Source organism: Chlamydotis macqueenii, chromosome 3 (assembly GCF_036417535.1).
Source record: "Chlamydotis macqueenii isolate bChlMac1 chromosome 3, bChlMac1.mat, whole genome shotgun sequence".
Classification (NCBI taxonomy): Eukaryota; Metazoa; Chordata; class Aves; order Otidiformes; family Otididae; genus Chlamydotis; species Chlamydotis macqueenii.
The window spans coordinates 90,811,621-90,835,333 of NC_141558.1; the positions used below are offsets into that span (position 1 = coordinate 90,811,621).

Below are 23,713 nucleotides of genomic sequence, written 5' to 3' on the forward strand. Positions count from 1 at the left end.
AAAACAGTTCTGAAATTTCACACATCTGCTCATTGAGATTGAAGTATCACCTGAAAGCATCACTTAAACAACCAATATATATAAAAAGATAACTATAAAATCTTGTACACAAATTACCACTTTTTCCTTGTCATTTAAGGATTACACTGATTTTATTTTCCTCATATAAAAGGAGACACTTTACTCTGTACTGATTTAACAAATATCCTTAATATCTTTATAACAATAAAGCAGCTAAAAAGCTGTTCTAATTTCTAAAAGAATCTTTATCATCTGCACATATGATATATATTGTAAACAATCACTCCAAAAAAATAATTTTGTTAAAGTGATTATATTGCACTCAGAATTCTGGGATTCTCATTCTCCCTTCTGATTTTAAATGAACAATCAGCTTCATTTTTTAATAAAATGGAGCTTTAATTTTCTACTAAAAACAAGCAGGCATGCAATCAATATAATACAATGTATTTAAAATGTCAGAAAAAGGGCAAATGTTTGGTTGTGAAACCGGAGTAAGGAACAATTCTCAAATAGGCCACACGAAAGTAGTATATTGTAAACATTCTGCTGGCTCTAAGGTGTTGCAGATGCTGTAGAGTGTGCAGTCTAGATCAGCACCCAAGAGGTACAGAGAATCTGTTCAAGTGTTCTGTACTTCAGTGAATTTCCATGCAGCAATGGCACATGTAATAGACTACACATAAAGACAGAGTAATGAAACAGAGGTGATTACTGAGCTAATACTGACCTCAGAAACATAGCCAATTGTTACAAGTTCGTTGTAATCTTTAAATGCAAGTTTTCCAAGTCATTAGATTTTCTAACATAGCAACAAAACTATTATTCTTGCTGCAAATGAAGTACAGAACTAGATTCCTTACTTGTAGCTTACATGGATGGTATACCAGTGGCAGTCTGAACACTACCCTCAGCCTAAAACATTCCGGCAAGATACCATCAGGCAGAATGTCACCTTGCTTTGTTTGCAAGAGTGATGCCCTCCACCATGCATTGGAGCAAGAAACACAGGTAGTGGAGGGGAAAAAGAAAAAGAAAAAAAAAAAGAAAAAAGATGAAAGCAATGTCCTTATGCAGAAAAACAAATCCTCAGCCAGCGTGAAGAGGCCACAGATCTCCAAAATTCAAATGAAGGCTGTTTTTCTCAATTCAGTTCTACAACAGAAAGATTGCTCTACCAAACCCATTATCTTCAGGTAACATTAGTATCTTTGGAGTCCCTGAGATACTACAGCTCCATATAACCACCCTGGACAAATGGAGAGACTGACTTAGTATACAGATTAACAAGGTGGACCAATATATAGCACCCTGAGTTGCGAGTGAAACAATAGGCACGGGCAACCCACTCCTCAACAGCTGAGAGATGCAGAAGAAAGGGCAGAGGAGGTATTGGCTAGGGAATTAAGAGATACATACTGCACAGGAAAAGAGAAAAAAACTGGAAGTATTTCTAAAAGGCCTTTCCCTGTTATCAGAGCAGTGAAGAAAAGGACGGCAGTCAGAGGGAAGAGAAAGGCCCTGAAGAAATTTGGCCTTCTAGATGTACAGTAGAAGGATAATGCAAAAGCAGAGACAAGTTAGGCAGTCTTGTTCCAAGTGTGCCCCAAAGGTTAAACACTCTAGCAATAAGAACTGTCAGTGATCACTGACCTGTACTCTGGATATAAACCAGGAATATAAATAGATACTTTTCCCCTGAAATCACAAAAAAAAAAATATAAAGAGGAAAAATACAAAGTCACAATCGAATCAGAGAATACTTTCCATAGTCAACAGTTAAATACTGGCTTCAGAAATAATACAGCCATCTGCTCTGTATCTTAAACAGGGTTAATGATAAAAAAAGAGGTGCTTGTAAAATCTTAAGTTCGAAATATTTTATTTCCCAGTATATTGCTAAATAATTTTGCTGTTAAATCAAAAAGGAAGAAATACCAGAGATGAATATGGAATACTTACAACTAGAATATGGCTGTTGAACCATCTGAATTTCTATAAAAGCATCAATAAAAATGTAAAGACATGGTTTCACAAAATTAATTAGAAACTGAAATGCCAGATTGTCTTCAGAATGGCCACAATATGAATACTGATGGATTTTTGCAACCAAAAACTAATTGTGACTTTGCCAAAAGATCGTTTAATACACCAAAGAATCTCTAAGAACTGTGACTTGTATTCTCTCAGCTATTCAGCATTCAGTAAGCAATTCTCATTAGAAACAAAACAAACAAACAAACAAATGCTACCTGGTCATAACTTTACTCTCTTATGGAGTTGTGCTATTATCTCAATACATTCTTGGGAAAATAAAGAAATGTGAATAAAAAGCGGAATAGAAATAGACAGTCTATAAAAACTACCTGTGAAGTATCATAAGTCTGGAAAATATTTGTGGCATTACACAGGCTACTGCTGATGCAAAGAAAAAAATTGCAATTTAACCATTTCATGAATATGAACAATGCACTTGTTCCCAGCCATTCAGAATGATCTGACATTCCAAATGTTTATAAAAATTGGGTAATAAAAGAATTAAGTCAATACCCTTAAGTATAATAAATAACGGTGTTTATTATGGTCGAGGTTGACCACGAGCGTTTGTTCCGTATCTGCTTGGGACATTTGTAAAACCAGTTCTGAATCCTTGAGTTGCTCCCATTCCCGGTATTTGAAATCCTTGACTGAGCATACTGCTGTAGGGCGCTGATCCGTGATTAAAGCCCAATCCGTAGGGCCTTGTCTGAGTGTTTAAAAGGATGACTGGACTCACGTTTTTGCCTGGTGTATTAAAAGAAAATTCTGGCGGTGGGCTGCTGGGCTTAGCTGGGGTGGATGTAGCAGGGTTCAAATTATCAGCAGCTTTCAAAGATGGCATTGGAATAATATGATGATCCGAAAGGTTCAGGATATTGTTTGCAATAGGCACAGATGATAAAGTAGGTCTGATCCAGTCATCTTTGAAAATCTGAACAGTCAAGGTAGACACCAATGTGTATAATCTGTTAGTGACATGGGCAAGTACCATTTGTTCATTTGCATCTCGCCGAATTCGCACATGTACCGATCCAGCCTAGAAAGTGACAAAAATAAGTTAGCTGTTACTTCAATAAAGAGTCTCCATATGCATTGAAGAAGAGGTAAGTTATCCTGCAGAGAATTATGCAGAGACCTTTAGCAGTGGAGACTACTGACTAAATTGAGAAACTTATTAAATAATTCCATAGTTAGGATACGTTTTGATTTTTCCTAATGCGTTGACCTCTCATGAACATATCAAGATCATCATTCAGGAAAAGTGAGCCTTAAAACCAAACTGTAAATACAACATGTGATGGCAGGAAAGGAAAGGCAACACAACAGCTGGGGAAAAAAAAGTGGCCCAAAAGAAGAACAAAGTGCAGACACACTCCATATTCCAAATTTTAGGAAAAATTGTCATTACTGTGCTGTTGGAGCAGACAAGAGGACAACAAGCATGGCAGACATGCTCAAGTCGGTACCATTAGCAAGAACAGAAGCAATGCCCCTTACGGAACTCGGACTACTTTCTCTTGGATGTACATATTTAACTGCAGGCTGCCCCTGCGTCCCTCTCAGTAACACTGCCTCATTTACCTTGAACTACTGCTGCAGAAGAGAACAGGACACAAACCAGAATCCCTCACACGCTTTTTCAGTTTGTATTTAATAAAGAACGTGGTTCACCACTTGTGCTACAGAAGCCATTTTTACATCAGATGGTGCAGCTGCAACATACCCAGGTCCCAGGAAGTTTCTACTACAATCTAGAATATGCCAATAGGTAAACAGGGATACAAAGATTTTGTAAATATCTTATTAGTCCAACAGTGCTGTGATCTAGTATTTTGGGTGGCAGGACAGTAAACTGAAAGCTATTTTCACATCAGCAAGGCAGAGCTGCTGCCTTTTTCTCTTTTTAAGAAGGGTAGCATACTGGATGAATTCAGAAATAGAGAAAAATTCTAAGTCTTAATTTTCCAGCTGTCACAACATACCTGCATTAACTCATGAATAACCGAGTTCTGTGTGATCATATCACAAAAAACCCCTTTGTTTCTTTCAGCTTACAAAACATCAGTACACAACTGTAGTTGTCTTTTTTCACTCCCTCCCCCAGAAATACTGAAAACGTGATTCTACTATAGACCTTTGGTACCTGAAGGTTTACAATATTCTTTTTCTCCCCTCTGAGACAATTTACAATAATACACCATTTGAAAAATATCTTTACTACTGTTTAGTGTTTTCTTCACTGCCAAAATACAAAAGAAGTTCTACAGTTGTGAAATGCATGCTTTAATCCAGAGCAGCAATATACATAAATAATATTAACCAACAACAAAGCTTTAAAAAAATATACAGGACAAGGGAAGAGAAGTTTTGCAATAAATCACAAGGACTGAGTACTGAGTCCATCAGGTTTTTTTTATATTTAAGATTTCAGAAGAAATATCTTACTTTATTTAAATAAAAAATTTAAAGTAGTAACTGACAACTCTATGTTAAAGACTAAAAAGACAACAGACATAACTTACCAAAGTGCCAAAACCTAATGTCCAGAAATGCTCATTTCGAACTTCTAAGACACCATCCAAAGTTGAAACCTAATTTTACACAAATATCCAGAAATATGAAAATAAATTGGAAATAATGTTTCAAATTCTTTTAGAAATGTACTTTTACACATAGCTGAATAACACAGCATTTCCTGTAGTGAAATAAAAACTTCCATACTACAGAATGGATGATGTCTGTTAATGATGCCACTAATGCTTATCTACTATGCTTTTGCTACCCTTAAACATCCAAATCCATTAAAAAATGGATTTAAGTAACTCATTTCAAGTAACTCTTGCTGTCAAATTGCAATATTTTCTCAACTTGATATACTATTTGTACTCCTTTTCCTCCCCCCACTTACATTTGTAAACCTCTTCAACCGTAGCTCGAATTTAGTTAAGAGAAACACCAGCCTGCACTACTTTAATAGATTTGTTCCAGATACCTGAATGACACTATTCTTCTTAGATAGTAAGGTCCGTATTTTCTACATGCAGCTAAAAAAGAATATTAAAAAAATAATTCTTTAGCAATCTTCTTGGACTGCTCACAGAAGTTCTTCATATTCCTGAATGCTTATTTAATGTTAGCTGTGCACACTTTGTCATGAATTATACAATGACTTACCTCTCTAAGAAGTTTATCTAACTGGCCAATCACATGAGGTGGAGTTGTCTTTAAGAAGAAAAAAATGAAGAATAAAAATGTTACCATAAAAAAATAACTGCCCCTGTTTAAGTAAGAGAGCCTTTAAGTCCGGTCTAAATGCCCAAGAGACAAATGGCATTACACAATAAATTCTTATGACTTCATGATGCACATTTCTACTGCCCTTAAAATTCTTCTAGCACATAGCAAATTCCCCTTGGAACACTTCCTATTCAAACGTTTAAAATTTATGTTTTTTTAAAAATAAAAGAAATTTAACAAAACCAAAACCACCAAGAAACTTGTTTTGTGACATCACCTTACCTGTAGTAGTACTTTCCCACTGTAGACACTCATGGGATACATGGTACCAAATGTCATCAAAGCAATTGCTATAGCAGAGGCTGTATCTACAGCAAAATAATTGCTAAAGAGAAAGAACAATTTTCAAGAAAAACAGGTATTTACATTTTTGAAAGGCATAAGAATTTTCTTTTGATTCTTTTTCATTCTTTTAAATTACATACAGAATATTCACATACTAATCTTATCTGCGCTATACATCTTTGAAAAAAAGACAAACATATTCATGGAGTTGCAATCCCATTCATACAAAATACAGCTTTTGATGAGATCATTCCTTTCACGTAAAAAATGCAATTTCCCACAGACTGGATACAAAAGAGTTACTTTTTTTTAAAGAACTGTACATACTTGATTTCAATGAGCATATATGTAATGCAAAGAGCTAGAGCTCCAGCAATATCAATCAAGACAAAAGGGTTCATTCGTGGCAAAAAGATGCTACTCAATCCTGGGATGATTCCACAAATACTGTAACAAAATAGAAAAAGTAGTTGTCAGCTAGCTGTTCATCATTACTTCAAAACACAAAAGAGTTACACCCACTATTTCGGCATTTGACTTCAAATGCACCTTTGCAGTCACAGCAAATGATGTCTCTGAGGACTGAAAAGGCCCTTTAAATCTACTCAAAGTTCTGTAATAGTCTGATGTCAGGAAAAATTAATCAACTTTAGATCCATGTCACATTCTCTCTCATCCCTAAAACTAATACTTACCTCTTGCATCTTAAATTTGCTTTAAGCCTATCTTCCCATCTGCAAAACATTATACTACACTGATCTTCATACAGTTTCTCTGCACGTATCTTGTGCTACTTCCTGTTTTCTGATAACACAGCTACCTGTGGCAGCTGCACACAACACAAGTACTTTACAGGTTCAGATATGGCTTTTACATATATGTAAGACTTGGGGGGTTTGCATATCTCGTCTTCAATCCATCTGCCACCTTGGTGTGTAAAAGTGTTCTAAAGCCAAAGCTAACTCATTAGTGGAGTCTGAAAAGATGGAGGAGACCAGCTAGCTGAATAAGAGGAGACCAAAAAACCCATGACGGAACTTTGGGAAAGTTATTTATTTATGTATTGTTAACTCCTGTCAATGGGTCCAGGAAGACAGAAAACGATTCCTGAACTGGCCAATGAACATAAGTGCATGTCGCATATTGCAAAAATTAAAAGGAAAAGACAACATGAAATGTTTTGTTGCTCTATTTAAAACCAACCTATGCTTAGACATCATGTGCTGTTCTGCTCCTGTATTTTAATCAACATAATTATATACAGGTGCCGATATTTTGTAATCAGCACTGCTTCACAGAACACATCTAAAATAACTGTATATGTGCTATCCAAATTTAATAATTTTTAAACAATTGTTGGCATAATTATCTACAGGTTATCTCAAAACCTAGTAGTAATTCTAGACTCTTGATCTGGTAGCCCTTCAAGTAGTCCAAGTCCTTCCCCCTAACAGTATATTACCACATCATTAAAGAAAAACTCTCCTAGTGTCTGTGATTGCTATCCATGTGGGTTTTTTAAAACTTAAACTCCAGGTATTTGGGCAGCCCTATTATTAGTCTTCCAAAGCTGTTTTGCAGAATTTGGATCTGCATCTAACCATCTAAAATCAATTATTCTGTTTAACAAGCCAGTGTCCTCTGCTTTTCTCAACTGTATACAAAAATCACAACACACAGAAACAGATGGGCTCCGCAGCAGACTTCACACGTTACACAATATGGTTTAGCATTCTTATTTTTATATTGACACCATAAGTACTTGGAAGAACATGTATGGCTCAAAATAAACATTTCTGACATCTGACAAAATTATTTGCAAACAATGTTATCTCGCATTCAGACATCCCATACAAGCAAGAGAGTTAACAGACAAGATGAATAAGCAACACTGCTTCAGCCCCTGGAAGACACAGACTTTCTAGTTTCCTGCTGGACAGAAGGATTTTCCATAGCTATGTTTCAGTGAGTAACTTGTTTCATATATCACATTTAAACAGCAACCATCCTAGTCATTTGCCTACTCCACAGAGTACATAAACACAAATTACTACAAAATAAGTCACTCAGGTAATGATTGTTGAGAAACATGTTCAAGTCTGTACAGGACAAAGCTGGCTTACCTCACCTTATACAAGGAGAATTACATACACTGTACTGAACACATTCAAAGGGAAAGTTACACAGAAAGATGTATTTCTATTAGACTGATGTATCTGGGAAATACGAGAGACAATGTTCGCTCTAGAGTTCACACACTAGGTCTAGAGTAGGTAAAGTTATTTTAAAAGCTCGAATACACAACAGTTTATGCCTCAATACCCATCCAAATCATTATTATACACAAAACCACAACACTGCCTTCCAGAAACTAACAATTTTGAAAAACATTATAAAGCTTTACCTTCTACTAAGATCTGCAACATGCTCTTGAAGCCAACTTGTACTGGCAGCTGAAAAAGAAGGTAATAAAATTACTTTGAGTAAAGGAATCCATTTCAAAGTACACTTAAAAGCTTTATTTTAAGGGAAGAACTCAAAACATTGTGAATGAATAAATGTATCTCAACAGATTCACTGTCACTTGTGAAAAAAACACCATCTGACTTTTCCAGGCAGTAAAATATCTGTCTCTCATAATAATCTGAAGTGATGAAATACAAATATAATTGCAAATTATAACAATCACGATTATATTTTATATAATGTAAATATTATATATGACTATAAACCATTTAAGTAAAACTATATTCACTGAAATGAAGCATTATTTATGGTAAGATACACAGAAAGCCATGAAAAAAAAGATGGCTTCTCTCAATCAATTAGTTTTCACGATGCTCAATGGTCTCACAAAAGTTAGCGGGAATGACTGCAAGCCTACTTCACAGTGAAAAAGTCCCAGGTAAAAGAGCTATTAAGAAGAATTTTTACATTAATTTATTTCTAAGCCATGTATCTATAAAATGTCTTCAATGTTCTGATATCTGTCAGATGACCTTCACTGGTTGAACTCAAGACTGAAAATAAAGGGTACTTCAGCATTAAAATGATACTCAGTTTATCATATTAATGACTACATACTACTCAGAGAGCCCTATAAGCAAACTAGAGTTGAAATTCAGATGGCAATTCTAAACCACATGAAGTCATATTAATGGAGGTAAGAGTAGTATATACCTGCTAGCTAAGAAAGTTACCAGACAAGTTATACCTTCATAAAAATAGGAACATTAAAATATTTTCCCAATTCTTGTTATAGATTCATTTATCACATACCTTCAGAGACATAAGCAAAAGGCTTATTCCTAATGGAAAGCATTGTAAATAAGTTGAAAAAGAGAGCCACGAAAGTACCAACCAGGAGTCGCCCCCTAGGGAGAGAAAAAAAACCCCAAACAAATGTATCTTTAATTCACAAAACATGAAATCAAGCTGTAATTACTAGTAACAGTATCAAAATACTTTGCTTGGTATCTGTCATTGAGACTGAAAACAAGAGTAAGATAAACTAGTGTAATGCTTAATAACTGGCAGAGTATTATCATTTGAAGTGTTATACGGGACGACTGCACTTCCTACATTAGTATTATCACACTAGGCTGTACATAATATTTATAATATTGAGTAACAGTTCTTAACTAATTGCATATATGCACACACATACATGTTTGTCCTTTGAAGGTATAAATACATTGTGCCACTGCCAGTAGAGCTAAAAAAGCTTAGTTTCCTATGGAATTATGCCCTATGCCTTTCCTAGAAGAATTTCACCATACATAACATGTCACAGTCTTTTGTACCATAATGCCTTCTTTTCCTTTTCCCATGTTCTTTATAGTCTTCATCATCGTTGCAACACCTCCAGATCCCTAATGATCCTAGCGTCTTTCCTCCTCACATACGAGGCCTCTTAAGAGGCCTCCATAAGAAATTAAGAGTAACTAAACTACCAAAACCAGCAATGTAGAGTTAAATCATTATTTAAGAGAGCATCTGGATTCCATTTCAATACCTTGAGAAAACTGTTTGCAGTATAGCTTGCACATAGTTTGAAAAAAATGACAGCTTAACGCTTGGATTCAATGATCATAGAATCATAGAATAGTTAGGGTTGGAAGGGACCTTCAAAGGCCATCCAGTCCAATCCCCGCTGCAAGGAGCAGGGACACCTCCAACCAGATCAGGTTGCTCAGAGCCTCCTCCAACCTGGCCTCGAATGTTTCCAGGGATGGGACATCCACCACCTCTCTGGGCAACCTGTTACAGGGTTTCACTACCCTCATTGTAAAAAAATTTTCTTAAAAATGTCCTTATAAGAAAAGATCTTAAAAGTCTTTTCCAAACTGAACAATTCTATGATTCTATGAAAATGAATCTGATGTTGAATGTACTTGCATAATCAATACATGCTAGATTAAGAATAGAAACACAAAGAGACACGGAAGAAAACATCATTTTACATGTCAAAGTAGTTTCTTACGTGTGTATCTCAGGTTGTTCCAGAAACCGCTCTGCACTACAAAAATAATTGAAAATTTGAGTTATATTCATACAATAAAACCTTGACACCTGAAGCATATTTTTTCAGTTCTGAAGAATTAGCTGTCATTTACAAACAAAAACTGACAGATACAGTGCTGCAAAAAATGAATTGCTTAAATAAGCACAGCAGTTTTTTATAAGTGATGAAAGCATTTAACACTGAAATGAAGCAGGGTGTAATTTAGATTTTCCAGCTATTTCCAAACTGTGCCACATAGGTGCTAGCTGTCATGAATGCCACCTACACAGTAAAAAATACTTGTAAATGAACATGCCAAAAAATACCACTACTGGCACCACCAGTGTCGGTAACCATAACAAATTAAGTCTGAAATCTGAAATCCCTGACTTACAGCCTCTGACAAAGCAAGGCCAAATAAAGTACATGTTTGATACTGTGGTGAAGACAAATCTTTTTTTACCCATCAGTAAAGTAAGAAATGAGTTTCAGCTCTAGCAGAGAAAATCTCTAGTAAGTTTTGGGAATTTCTGATGTGTGAAAACTTGGAGGCATTGACAGTGCCTCATTACTAGAATTCATTCCAGCACATAGATGGTATGTCAAATTAATACCTGAGCAAATTTTTGAGGGACTAATGAAGCTGATAGTTTAAAGATTCAGATCCTTAATATATTCTGAAGCTGCTTTACTTCATGAAGTAACTGAACAAAAAAAAAAAAAATCAAGTAAGTTTTCTTTACTAATGAACTTTAAAAGCCAAGATGGATAGGGAAATGCATTAAATGAAATATCTAACATTTTGGAAAATACGATTCTTAAGAACATTGAGTTTTTTCCTTGAAAGCTGTTTAATTACATTTAGCAATTCTTATAAGTTCATCTGAAGTCTACATGTAGTGTAATCAATATAAATGAGCAGTCAGGTTTAGCAATATTAAAAAAAAAAAAAGTTTTTTCTACAATATCTCTCTACAGATGGCATTTGTAAAACGCATATGCTTTTCCTCAATCTGGAATATCTTTGTACGTAACAAAAAATTACCTTTCTTTCAGTATAAAAAGAGCACCGAGCTGTGCCAGAACCGTAGATGCAAATACAGCTAGAACTTCAAACCTTTCAAACCTGAAATTTAAGAATTAAGTTTAGAAACACTGAACATTGAACAATGCATCAAATGCATTCTGGTCTGCGTAGGAACCAGCAGGATAGACCTACTATTTCCAATTCTTTCAAGAGCAGACAGATGGCAAGAAACTGGAAGTTTTATGGAACAGACATTATTTTCAATTTCTTTTAAGCCAAATAAATTCTTTCTTTTACTCCACTTATCACAAACAGCTTAAAATTAAGCATTTCTTAATTCTTTTTCCTGTCCCTCCCCTTTCCTCTCCTTCCCTATTCTGTAACTGTTCTTTAGAGCATCAGTCTTCGGTCTCCTTATTTTTAGGCTCTTTTACACACAGATTGTTGTCATGGACGTTAGGGGATACAGGCAATGACAGTCAACAACATGTCAAATATTTTATTATCAAACACTGGATCTTGTTATTAGTACTTACCCAAATGAATAGACGGGGCTCGGTTTCTTCATCATTACCCAGTAGCTTATTAGACATGTTACCAAACTGAAAAAAGGGGGAGAATCAGACTATGATAAATAACTGCAGCCATTACAAACTGGATCATCTACAAATATATACTCCAGCCATCAGAACTGCACAAATGAATATAACCACATCTTACCATGAACTCAACCCCTCCATCACTGTCACAATGAGGGTTCCAGTGAACGCAGAAAAGGTTGTGCTTGGGAATAAAATTGAGACTGCACGAGGATGTCTCAGCTGTTCCCATAAAAAGGGCAGCAAACAATTTTAGCAGAATGGTAGTCGCTCTAATTCCTTCCACCAGGAGACAGCTTAATGCTGTACTTACGGCATGCTCTGCTTACAAAGGCTACCACCAACCATTTTCAATACAGAACATCACTCAGCCTAAATCAAGTTTACCACAACTCCAGATGCAATGCATTTGTACACTGCGGCCCTGACAGAAAACAGCACAACCAGTGTTTAATCTGCAGGTACTCTATTAATTTTTCTGAAAGGGACCTGGAGCACATGAGACCAGGTACCTCAGAATCTGACTAACAGGCAAAGGTGGTTTGAGAAAATCCTTTTAATACTGTCTGGTATCACACATAGTAATGTCACACATAGTAATGAAAAGCACAAGGCAGAAGCCTGTGAAAATATCAGACTAGACACTAGACCAGTAAATGGTCTTCTTACATGTGCTTTATAAATTTGCCTAGAATAACCAGAGAAAGTCCATTTAAATGAAAAGGAACATTATAAGCAAGATGACAAGACTGTCATGTTTATGTCACTTCCTTTTCTTTTCCATAGTGTAATTTGCCTACATACATGGCCAAAACAGATTTATTTTTTCTGGCCATTCATCTACACAAGCTCCCATGTAATTGGCCATTCACTTACAGCCACGGGTCTCTCTTGCTATTTTCTTTCCAAGTTTTTGTCTCATTCTGAACATCTGAAATTCCAATTATTTTATCCCCATGGTACTAGCCTGAATTTTTCTAGGATAAGCCCCATTTCCTTTGCCTATTTTTCTTCTATTGTTCCCTTTGGATGATTTTATTTTTAATGGGAACCCCCCCTCCCCGGATTCTGTCCCATCTGTGCCTGTATGCAGCCCTTTCTTTATTACTGGCAATGTTAAGTCAGACTGGATCAAGAACTCATCCTCATAGCTGCTGAACAATCACATCCTTACAACCTGATCCACAGCTGTGTGGAGTAAAAGCAAAAGCAAGAGAAAATAATACTGCTCATAATACAAAACAGTAAGTTCACATACTCAGTAAGACTATTATAAATGATCAGGAAGATGACAGAAATTAAAGAACCAGAAACTGATTTTTGCAGCAGAATTACTAAGCATTGTTCTCCCTTAGAACAAATCAAAACTCTTGAAAGAGATTGCTGTGAGTTAGAATACTCTTCTAGTCCATCCCCTAATTAACCTAATATATGAGTGCCAGAAGTATTCCATATTCTCCTAAAATAATAATAAAAAAATACAAATACAAAATACAACATCAAAACTTTCCTCAAGGTGAAAAAGGTATTTTGAGTCAAGATGACAAAACTCAGCAGATATAACTTCAATGAATCTCACATTACTCTTAGAATTTTGTATCACAATTTTAACACAGTGACACATCAAGTCAAATATTTTTGTGCCTGTATCAACCATTGATTTTCCTTTCTGCATGTTTGCTGCTGTTATTTATAAATGTTTTACCACCAGCCAGATAAGCTGGACAAAACAGCCTGCAGACAGCTCATCCACACTTTTTATAAGCTAGTGAGCTAGCAAAGAAGATAATGTAGGTTAATAATTAAAAAAAAAAAAAAAACAAACCCATGCATTTTATGCAGTTTATTTCCTAATCACTGCCACCAATTTGCATCTCAGGTAAAAACTGTATATATTTAATGTCTGTATGGGAGTGCATGGGATCTAGCTCTTGAAATTCTGAAACAGAAATAGGGTTACATTCTCCTTGTTTCCTGATGCTAAAACTGAGGGAGACTTCAGAATTAATGACTGTGGCACTAGGGAAATGTTCTGAGTGAACCACCAGATAACAGTTTGATGCTAGATTCTGTTTTATGTTGTTAGACATCTCCACAGAGAAATCCATGACTGAGCTGATGTATTACTAGTCATTCTCAATACAGCTATAGTGTTTCTCATAATCTATTTATTGTGATACACAGTTTTATATTCATTTAAGCTATATTTAAAACAGTTAGTGTTTCTATACTGATGACTCTAAATACCATGTGTTTGCATCTGTAAATAAATTTTATATGTATAGAAATATACAAATACAGGCACAAATGAACAGTAGGTCTAAATGGGAAAAAACCTCACCTGAAAAGGTCAAAGATTGTCAAATATGTGTAAGCAGTTAAAGCTGTAAAAAAAAACCAAATATTAAAACTTAATATAATTTTTCAATGCAGAAATCAATTGTATTCTTCTAAAACCCTCTTGTGTAGCTCTTTTCCATCCTCTATCCACATACACCATCCCTGCTGATAGAGCAAGCCTCTCTGTCTTTTGTATACGTATATAACGTGAATGTCCTAAACACACTAATATATTCCACTTCATAAACATATTGATTATGGCAATCCTTATTCTAATAACACATGTAACAATGCCCAGATACAAAAGCTATCAAGTTTGTGACTAAGTTGTGACTAAGAATTTAAATACAGAAACTGAGATGTTCTAGTAACACATCATCCGCCAAAGCAAGAGATCTCTTACGTGCATTATTGCAGTGAAAAGTAGGTTCAACTGAATTTTTTACTCTTTTTGCTTCTCTGACCCATCTTGAAACTGCAAGAAAGCCTGTGTCACAAATCAAAAAATGTAAGGCATTCTACTTTCAGTACAGATGATGAGAAGCATCTTGGAGCCCCTATTCAAAAGTAGAAGACATATAAAATACTGAAAAAGGCCATTCCTGGAATTGGAGATGCCTTTTGTCACACTACAAACATCTTCATTAAACTGCAAGTGAGGGTCTCTATATGTCACTGGCACTATTTATATAAGGATCAGGTTTGTGGACTAGCCTAAAAGTCTACTTTTTTTGCAATCTCAAAGAGGGTACTGCAGGAAGAAAATGACCAGCAGGTCTGTAAAACCTTGCAGACTTTGAAGGACTTTCACCCATCCATGCCTGCCTGCAAGAAATGCCTCTAAACTGACTGTGGCAAATCAAAAGGAAGCACTTTCCAAACCTGGCTGTGCAGCCACCTAACTCCATTATGAGCTGAACTTGTTTTTTTAGTATGTTGGAACTTTACAAGCTAAGAAAAACATGGTAGTTGGTTGTACTTTCAGTACAAGAGAGCCACCTACCTATGCTGTTTGTAGAGCTGCACCACATTAGCAGGAAGCCAATACATATTAAATTTATAGCACCAAACAGCAAGATCTTCCAGGACTGTTGATGAGAATAAATATGTATTTTACATCTTCTAAAATTTACAACAGAAAAAAAATATCTATTTGGTTTTAAAAAACAATACTGCAGTACTCCATCATGCAAGCTTAACTGGCTTCTACTCCCTCCCAAAAATTTACAACTCATTTCAGACCAACAAGCCCATATTCTATTTTTAACTTTACAGACTGTCTCAAAACTCATTTATAAACAGTGCTTGTGCAGCATGCTTAAAATACCTTTTTGGTCTAAAAAAATCACCTCTGTATGATATTTGCATTTCACTACAGCACATACCATCTGACTTTTGAAGACAGAGTTACACAACTTTATATTAGTGGGTTCCTTTCTTTGTGCTGCATTAGGTCCCTAAAACATCTGAACATATTCACTTTACAGTTCTACCGAACACATTAAATATAATTTAAATTCTGGAGAACACTAATTGACAGGGACAATGCACAGGAAGGAATCCAGCTTCACAGCTGTTTTTTGGTTGGTTTTTGGTTTTGTTGTTTTTTTTTTTTTTTGAACAGCTAGAAAATAAAAAAAAAATTTCTAAAAATATATTCAAGTTACTAATGTATTTTAACTTATCACAGCTAATGTATTTTTAAATTATTATTCATTTTTAAAAGAAATACTTACCCTCCTATCTGCTGCAACCAGCCTAAATTCATGTGTTAACTTTCCAACCAGTGATCTCTGTGATTTGCGGAATAGGTGTATTGTCCCCTTAAAAATTAAAAAAAAAAGAACAGTTTAACTAAAAATGTTACTTAAACAGTAGTTTAAATTAGCAAAAAAGAAATCTTCATTTATGAACTATTTTCATAATTATATCAAAGAATCAGAATGAGTTTTTTGTTAACTAGAGATAGCCCATAAACATTAAATACAAGAATGTTTTCTGTAACCATTTCACATGGTTGTTATACTGGAAAATGAATAATGACTTTAGATCTAATTCAGAATTCAAGCTTACTGTAAAACATATCAAAATACCATTTAAAGAGTGTTTTTTTACTTTTATTTCAATAAAACTACCACAGATGTTCTGAAAACACCAGTCTTTTTCTTTATCAAAGCACATTTCCCACATACACACACACACACACACACACACACACACACATATATATATATATGAGAGCCAAACCAGAGAAATAAAAACAATACTGGTATCATCTGCAAAGTGGTGGACACAAGGCCAGTAACATGGCGAGACACACACAACCTCGGTCATGGCTTAACCTAAATGGGCGCAGTAGATGCAGTCACTTTCCTGAGGTGGAGAGGACGCAAGTGCCTGTAGGGGATGGGAGCGAGGGGGTGCTATGTGGGTCTCCTGAAAGTGTGACAGAGAGCAGACTACCAGAAAAATTAATCCACCACGCCACTTGCTCTCCTTCCTCAGAAGGTCCAAGCTTCTAGTTAGTTGTCCTCCATTCTACTCTGCCCACAAAGAAGTAAGCTTCCCACATGAAAAGCCCTTCTGATTTGCAAAAGAAATATGTGGATTTGTAATCTGTCATATGCAGTGATTTTGGGCTGGATGAAATCAGGCTTAATTGTAAGCTATTGCATCTGTAACTGTAACAAAAAGACATACTAACAGGCTGGTCACCAAAACAGACTCAATTAACGTACAGACACACTTGTCAACACAGCTGTATTTCGTATTATCTGTAGAAATAAAAGCATGCCATGAATTTAAAAAGCAGTATTATAGATCTCAAGTTTAGCTCACCTGGGGCAAAAGGCTGGCACTTACTATTTACTTTACTGGCAAATCATTACATTATGATTTCTTTCTTCAGAGACATATAGGATGATAGAAAACTTTGGAAAACTTTTCTAACAGTTAGTGGACTGCCTGCTTACGAAGGCTGCCCTATCACCTTAGCACCCATTGCTTTCCCATGCTGTCAGCACTATGTCCGCTGTCTAACCGCACTGTGCCACACTTCCCTGCTTACACTAAGGATGCTGTGCATTAGAGCTGTGTATTCTGCACTACAAAGGAGAACCCATGCAAACCTATGCTAGCCATAGCTCACCCTCACCCCTGGAAGCAAGCTCTACCTGAGCAGATCATAGAATCACAGAATGGTTTGGGTTGGAAGGGACCTTTAAAGGCCATCTAGTCCAAACCCCCTGCAAGGAGCAGGGACATCTCCAACCAGATCAGGTTGCTCAGAGCCTCATCCAGCCTGGCCTTGAATGTTTCCAGGGATGGGGCATCCACCACCTCTCTGGGCAACCTGTGCCAGTGTTCCAGCACCCTCATTGTAAAAAAAAAATAAATTCCTTATGTCCAGTCTGAACCTTCCTCCCTCTATTTTAAAACCACTACCCCTTGTCCTATCACAACAGACCCTGCTAAAAAGTTTCTCCCCGTCTTTCCTACAGGCCCCCTTGAGGTACTGGAAGACCCCTATCAGGTCTCCCCAGAGCCTCCTCTTCTCCAGGCTGAACAGCCCCAACCCTCTCAGCCTGTCCTTATAGGAGAGGTGCTCCAGCCCTCTGATCATCTTTGTGGCCCTGCTCTGGACTCTCTCCAACTGGTCCACATCCTTCTTACATTGGGGGATGCCGCACTTTGGCATTAAAGCTTCCCTATCTCCTAAAATTCTAGGAATGCGATGGAAAGAAATGCCTCTGTGCTGAGCAGGAGGGCAGGTACCCTATACCTCAGCCACTGAAGGTCCCCATGTGGTGCTAGAACAGCTGTACAAGAAGTATTTCTGTGAGCGTGAGCATCTGCTCTGACGACGCCAACAGGTGACTGTATCTGCTACTGATACTGATGTCAATTCATTTGCCCTCAGCATAACAATGGAGAGTTTAGACACCAGCAGGACAAGCACACGCAGCGGTCATTCCCAGGAGAATGACTCTTCTTCCTTGGGAAGCGAGCCACAGGTACCAGGAGTGACAGCCCTCTACCTTCAGTGACACAGGGGAGCAGGGGCGAGGCAGCCGGTTTGTCCTGATGCAGATTTCTGTTCCCTGCCTGATTTGGTGTTAAAGGAAAACTCCTTTGGCAAGGCTGCCACTCGAACCACGGCCCCGCCACATGGGCGAGTGCCCGTCACCCCTTCGAGTCGCGCTCTCCGCCACCCCCGGCCCCCGGCCGCAGTGCCACCTGTCCCGGGGTGGGAGGAGCAGAGGGGAAGTGCCACACGGAAAGCCACAGCGCGCGCGCGCGCTCCCCCCGGGCCCCGGAGCCGTTAACGGCCTCCCCGGCGCAGGGGCGCTGCCCACGGGCACTTCCCCGGCCCCTGGCTAACGGTAACGGTGACGGGGTCACGCCGCCCGCGGCTGAACGCAGCGGAGGCCCGGCCGGGCGGGGCGGACCTTCGCGCGCAGCCACGTCACCGCCGGCCCGGCGGGGCTCGCGCCAGGGAGCGGGGCGGGGGACGGGGGGCACGGCGCGCTCCAGACCGGGCCGGCATCGGGCCTGGGCCGCTCTGCTCTGCCCCACTGCGGTGGCGGTGCTGGTGGCGGGATCCACCCCCCCGCCCTGAAGCAGCAGCTCCACCAGCCTCCTCGCCCCGCTCCCACGCGTGACTTCCCTCCCGCCCCCTCCCCGCGGCAGGGGCCACTCACCATATTACTCCTCGCACCGGAAGAGACGACGCCATGCGAAGCCGGAAGAGGGGGAGGAGGCTTCCGTCACTACGGCAACCAACGGACCCGTGAGGCCACGCGCGGCAGCGGATGTGACGCGTCACGGTAAGGCCGTTAGTGCCCCCCTCCCCGCACGCTGAGCAGTAGGCGGCAACCCGCCGGCTTCCCCGGGGACAGGCCGCTGCCCCTCTGCTCCCGTTGGTCGGAATACGTTAAGACATGAGAAGCGTTGCTGCTCAGAGCAGTGATCCACAGTCAGTCTAACGGCAGCCCGAAGGCTGTTGTGGTGCAAAACAAAGCCGACTCGGTGGGAGGAAAAACCCGGAGGCACGCTTCGGATACTGCGGGGGCTGCTGCTGCTGCTGAGGCTCTGGAGCACGGGGACGTGAGGGCTGCGAGGTGACAACAGTCCCCTTGTGTGGCCTGGCTAGCAGGCCGCTAAACAATGCCCAGTAATTTCTGTCAGAAGGAACACGGACGGTAAGATCACTTCACATGGAACCAGCGTCACTAGGAACAAAATAGAGAACTGAAGTTATCTTGGAAGTTAGGATAGCTCTGTTAAGGAGTTATCCAAACACTTGCATGGAGCTATCCGAACACAGAGAGAGTTATTACAGGGTTCAGGAAATAAGTGGAAAAGAGGTAGGAATAAAAATTGAAGCTAGATATTTTATTAAGGCCAATTATTGTGCCTAGAAAGATACTCAAAACAGCTTTCTATAACACTTCCCTGTCTTTGGTCTTTTAATGGTCTACTCAGTTGTCCAGTACCCATAGTTAAAGTGGTTAAAAATGTTGTTTGCATCTAATCTGTTCTGTGAAACATACCAAACGACTTAACCTGACTGTGGTTGGAAGAGAGACCTATACATCAACCGAAACGAGAAACAAGCCATGGTGTTGAAAATTAATCTGGTTCCCAGCTACGCTAGATAAATTTTAGGTGTGTATTGTCTCTGGTTCCTGTGCATTTGCAGAGTATACAATTTCATTATTGAGAAAAAAATACCCTTTTTCTTCTCCAGATTTTGAGCGTATCTGGTCCTTATATGACACAGCATCATTAATTAAGAACAACTATCAGACTGGACAAATAATTGTATTTCAAATGACACGTTTAATGTCTCAGACCTCATTGTAAGCTGTTGGCTGTAATGAATACATTCTTTCCAGAGTACAGGAGTAGTTTTGGGAACAATTTAAAACAAAATCCATTTGCACCCTTTAAAATTTGCATAACAGATAAAGAGAATTCAAACTGCAGCTTCTGCCTTCACTCAAATTATCCAGGAAATCAGAAGTCAGGCGAACCACAGGGGTAACATTTTATCTGTATGATACGCTCCACAAATACAAAGTTGTTTGGTTATTTCATTATTGACACATTATTAGGCTTTTTGATTATTTCATGTCTTACGGTATTTATTCCCAGAAGAGGCAGCTAGTTATAAGAAACTGCACTTCTACAATTTGCAGAAGATAAATACTACAATTAATAGCACAGCTGATCCTTGCTGCCTGCATGTAACAAAACTAACAGTCTTCAAGGATGTCGTACAACTGAGGCAAGTTTGAGACCTTTCAGAAATTACTAAAATGAGACTTGAAAATAATAGAAGTTACAATATTAGAAAGAACATATTTGCTCACAATATATATTTTCCAAATAAGTGGCATCTTCAAAGGCATTTGGTAAAAACAGCACACTTTGTTCATTAGGTTGTTTGTAGGCTTGTGAAATTCCCAGCTTTTTTTTTTCTAGCTACACCACAGCACCTGGGATAAATCACATGTGTTGAGAGATGGATTTTAGTTAAATTATATCTTTCTGCCTTCACCACTACGTAATATTTTCTATATTATCACTACATACAGAATAAAAAAAATACTTAAGAGAAGTTTGCATAACTCTGTTCCAGAGCCATATGCACCCTTGTAGGAAACAGGCTGGATTTCACAAGTTCACAATATATTTGTAAATTTGCAGAAAAGTGGCTCAAGTGATAAAAACAAAACGAAAAAAAACAAACAACCCAACTTTAAACTAGTATGTGTCCCTTTTTTCTGGCAAACTTAAAACATTAAAATCCAGAAATAAACAGATTTTCATCTGAAATATGCCTGCATCTTACACTAGGCATGGAGCCTTGTTTCACACCGTCTTGGCTGGAATGGGGAAAGATCTCTCTTTTAAGGAGTCCAGCATACTTCAGTCCAGGGTACGCTGCCAAGTCCATAACCTCTGTAGACTTCAATATAGCAAGTGCCGGGATTTTGTTTCCAGGCTCTTCCTTCTTCACTGGATTTATCTGAGCATCTCCTCTACAAGAATAAAAGTCTATTTTGTGTATAGGTTACAGGTATTCAAATTGCTAATTGAAATAAACTTCAGTGGTTCAGAATCTTGCCTCCAAGCAGTAGCTTGGAGTAGCAGTAGCTAAGGAGAGATACTGGATAATTACCTCACATAGACAACACTGGTGTCTTTCTATCCCAAGGAATCAATGCTTGACAGAAGCAGTAATAGCTCTTATGCTTCAGTCCAAAACATTGGGGTTTTTTTCCTGGTTGCTGTATTCCTTTTCATTTGCTTTGCTTGCTTTAATAGCGATTGATACAATGATGTATTGAAGGCAGTGGTCATGGCTGCTTTTTGAGAGACCCCTAATGCTGCCAGATATGTAATATTAAAGTTACTGTAATCCAACTTTTTTTTTTTTTTTTTTTAAAATCTTATCTTCAGGATATAACTGTAAGCACAGAAAGCCCCAGTAGCTGTTAGCAGCCCAGATGCAGCCTCAGGACAATGGCTAGAAAAAAATTACAAACAATAAGGAGATGGGGATAACTGAATAATTTAGATTGTTACCTCAAAAATAACAGCAGCACTCTCACCCCAGCAGAAGAAAAGTTGCCATTTTCAAACCAAGCAAATTGGCTCCACATAGCTATTTCAGGATATCACCATGACTACCTGACTTAGTTATGTGACACCTCCTGGTTTTTACTGTGATTTAGCAAGACTAGGATAAGCACACACTTTCAGTTTCAGCACATTTATTTAGGAAGTAGCACTTCTGTTTACATTAGTTTTAAGAACTTGAGTTACGTCCTTCAGAGGAGGTGTTTACATATTTATTGTTCCATCATCTGGTATACAACACCTGATTTTTAATTTTTTTTTTTTTTAAACCAGCAGCAATTTAATAGGCTTCAGGTTTAATGAAAAGGCTCTTAGTTTTGGACATTTTATCTGATAAACAGACAAGAAAACAGGAAGAACAGTACAAATGCAACATTTTATTGTGAAGCTAAAGCTATGTGACTGCTCATCATGCTTTTTACATTGCTTATTAGTAAAAGGGTGTTTAACATTTCAGAAAACATTCTTAAAAGAACAATGAAACAAAAGTGCTTCAAAACAACAAAATACAAGAATTAACCCCATCCCAGACTGGAGTCATCCAATATATTTAATGGGGGTGGGGTATAGTGTTTTGTCTCCACCTTTGGTTTTTGTCACTTTAATCCAGATTTCTGAAAAATACTGACTAGCCCTTCACATGAATAAACATTTGAATCATGTGGCAAAACCATTTCTGTTTCTAGTCCCTTTGACAGGTGTGCGAGTGTCAGATAATTAGATATCTTTCTTTCCCACTTCTAATGGTAAAAAAAACCTGCAGAACTGAGAGGCTACACCCCTAGCATCTTAGAAGAATACGCCTATATTAACTGACTACAAAGAACGCTGACCTTCTTTCTCAAAGCCACTTCTCTGAAACAGGATTTTAAGACGCGTTATCTTATGATGGCAAGGCAAGTCTTACAGCAAAACAAGGCTGATCACCACGGTTTCCAAACAGTGTGTCAAGAATTAGCAAATCAGAAGAGCAAACTCTGAAGAACCCACAGTGTTTAGCCAATATATTTAATCCACTGGAGGAGTGGATACCTTGCCAATTATTGCCAAACTTGGGAGGTAGTTATTGACAAAGTAAACAGTTTCCACTCTAAGACAGTTCATGATTTACATAAGAAGCAGGAAAAACACAATACACATTTCCCCATACTTCAGAAGATTATTTTATATTTGCAGGAACTAACAGTTTTAACTTCCTCATCCTGTGGAATTATAGTTACAATATTTAAAAGAAAAAAAATGTTTAACATAATGAAAACAAATTCTAAAAGAAAATAACTGATCTACTGGTCATCTCTTAGGACGACCAGCAGATGACCCTAAGCATGAAAACTCACGTAGGTAAGCAAAACATCCTTCAACACCAAGTAGCAACTCAAGAGAACCTAACACTGAAATCAGCAATTGCATCTAATTAGCACAATGACTGACTAGTTGCATTCACTACCTGCTTGCTATTTGTCATTCAATTTTTGATACCTGGTAGAAGTCCCTAACAACTAAAAACATCACAGAAGCTTGAGACCACCACAGACAATGAATGAAAATCTGTAACTTAGAACAGCGCCTGCCACCTCCTAAAGCCGTCACTTGCCGAAGCATCACTAAAGCCCTGGAGCAGCTAGGTAAGCGTGTCTTAGGCACAACTATGCATTATCCACATTTTGGGTAGGAAAGCACTGTAAGAGCGCAGGGCACAAACTTTCACTGTAGGTAGTTAAGGAAGCCTAAGCAGAACAGACATCTCAGTTAAATTTGCTAGCATATCTGACTTCTGTATTCCCAGTGCAAAATACTTAACATTTCACAAGATGGACTTGGCAGCAGTGCTAAAAACCGCTTGTTTAGAACAGAAAAAATATTTATTCTACACCAGAAGGTAGAAATAATTAATTAATTCTCTGAGTAAGTTGTATGTATAAAAACGGACATTTTTAAAGACACTTGAGAGAA

At 38.1% G+C, this 23,713-nt stretch overlaps 1 protein-coding gene across 12 annotated transcripts; it reads right to left on the reverse strand.

Annotated features, from left to right (window-relative positions):
- Positions 1-1,886: 1,886 nt before the first annotated feature.
- On the reverse strand, positions 1,887-18,889 carry SLC30A6 (solute carrier family 30 member 6). Of its 12 annotated transcripts, none has more exons than XM_086743898.1 (15): positions 18,814-18,889; positions 15,850-15,936; positions 15,117-15,201; positions 14,517-14,600; positions 14,115-14,157; positions 11,711-11,776; positions 11,193-11,273; positions 10,127-10,162; positions 8,923-9,017; positions 8,048-8,096; positions 5,971-6,090; positions 5,581-5,683; positions 5,236-5,283; positions 4,584-4,652; positions 1,887-3,097 (listed from the first exon to the last, which is right to left on the reverse strand). In XM_086743898.1, exons 1-15 carry the CDS (start codon positions 18,814-18,816, stop codon positions 2,600-2,602), a joined length of 1,467 nt encoding a protein of 488 aa, XP_086600024.1. In that variant the 5' UTR covers positions 18,817-18,889; the 3' UTR covers positions 1,887-2,599. The 12 variants fall into 12 exon arrangements, with proteins under 12 accessions (XP_086600024.1, XP_086600025.1, XP_086600027.1 ...); XM_086743899.1 differs by having other exon boundaries at positions 2,579-3,097; positions 14,517-14,588; XM_086743901.1 differs by lacking the exon at positions 14,517-14,600 and having other exon boundaries at positions 2,579-3,097.
- Between the last annotated feature and the right edge of the window lie 4,824 nt (positions 18,890-23,713).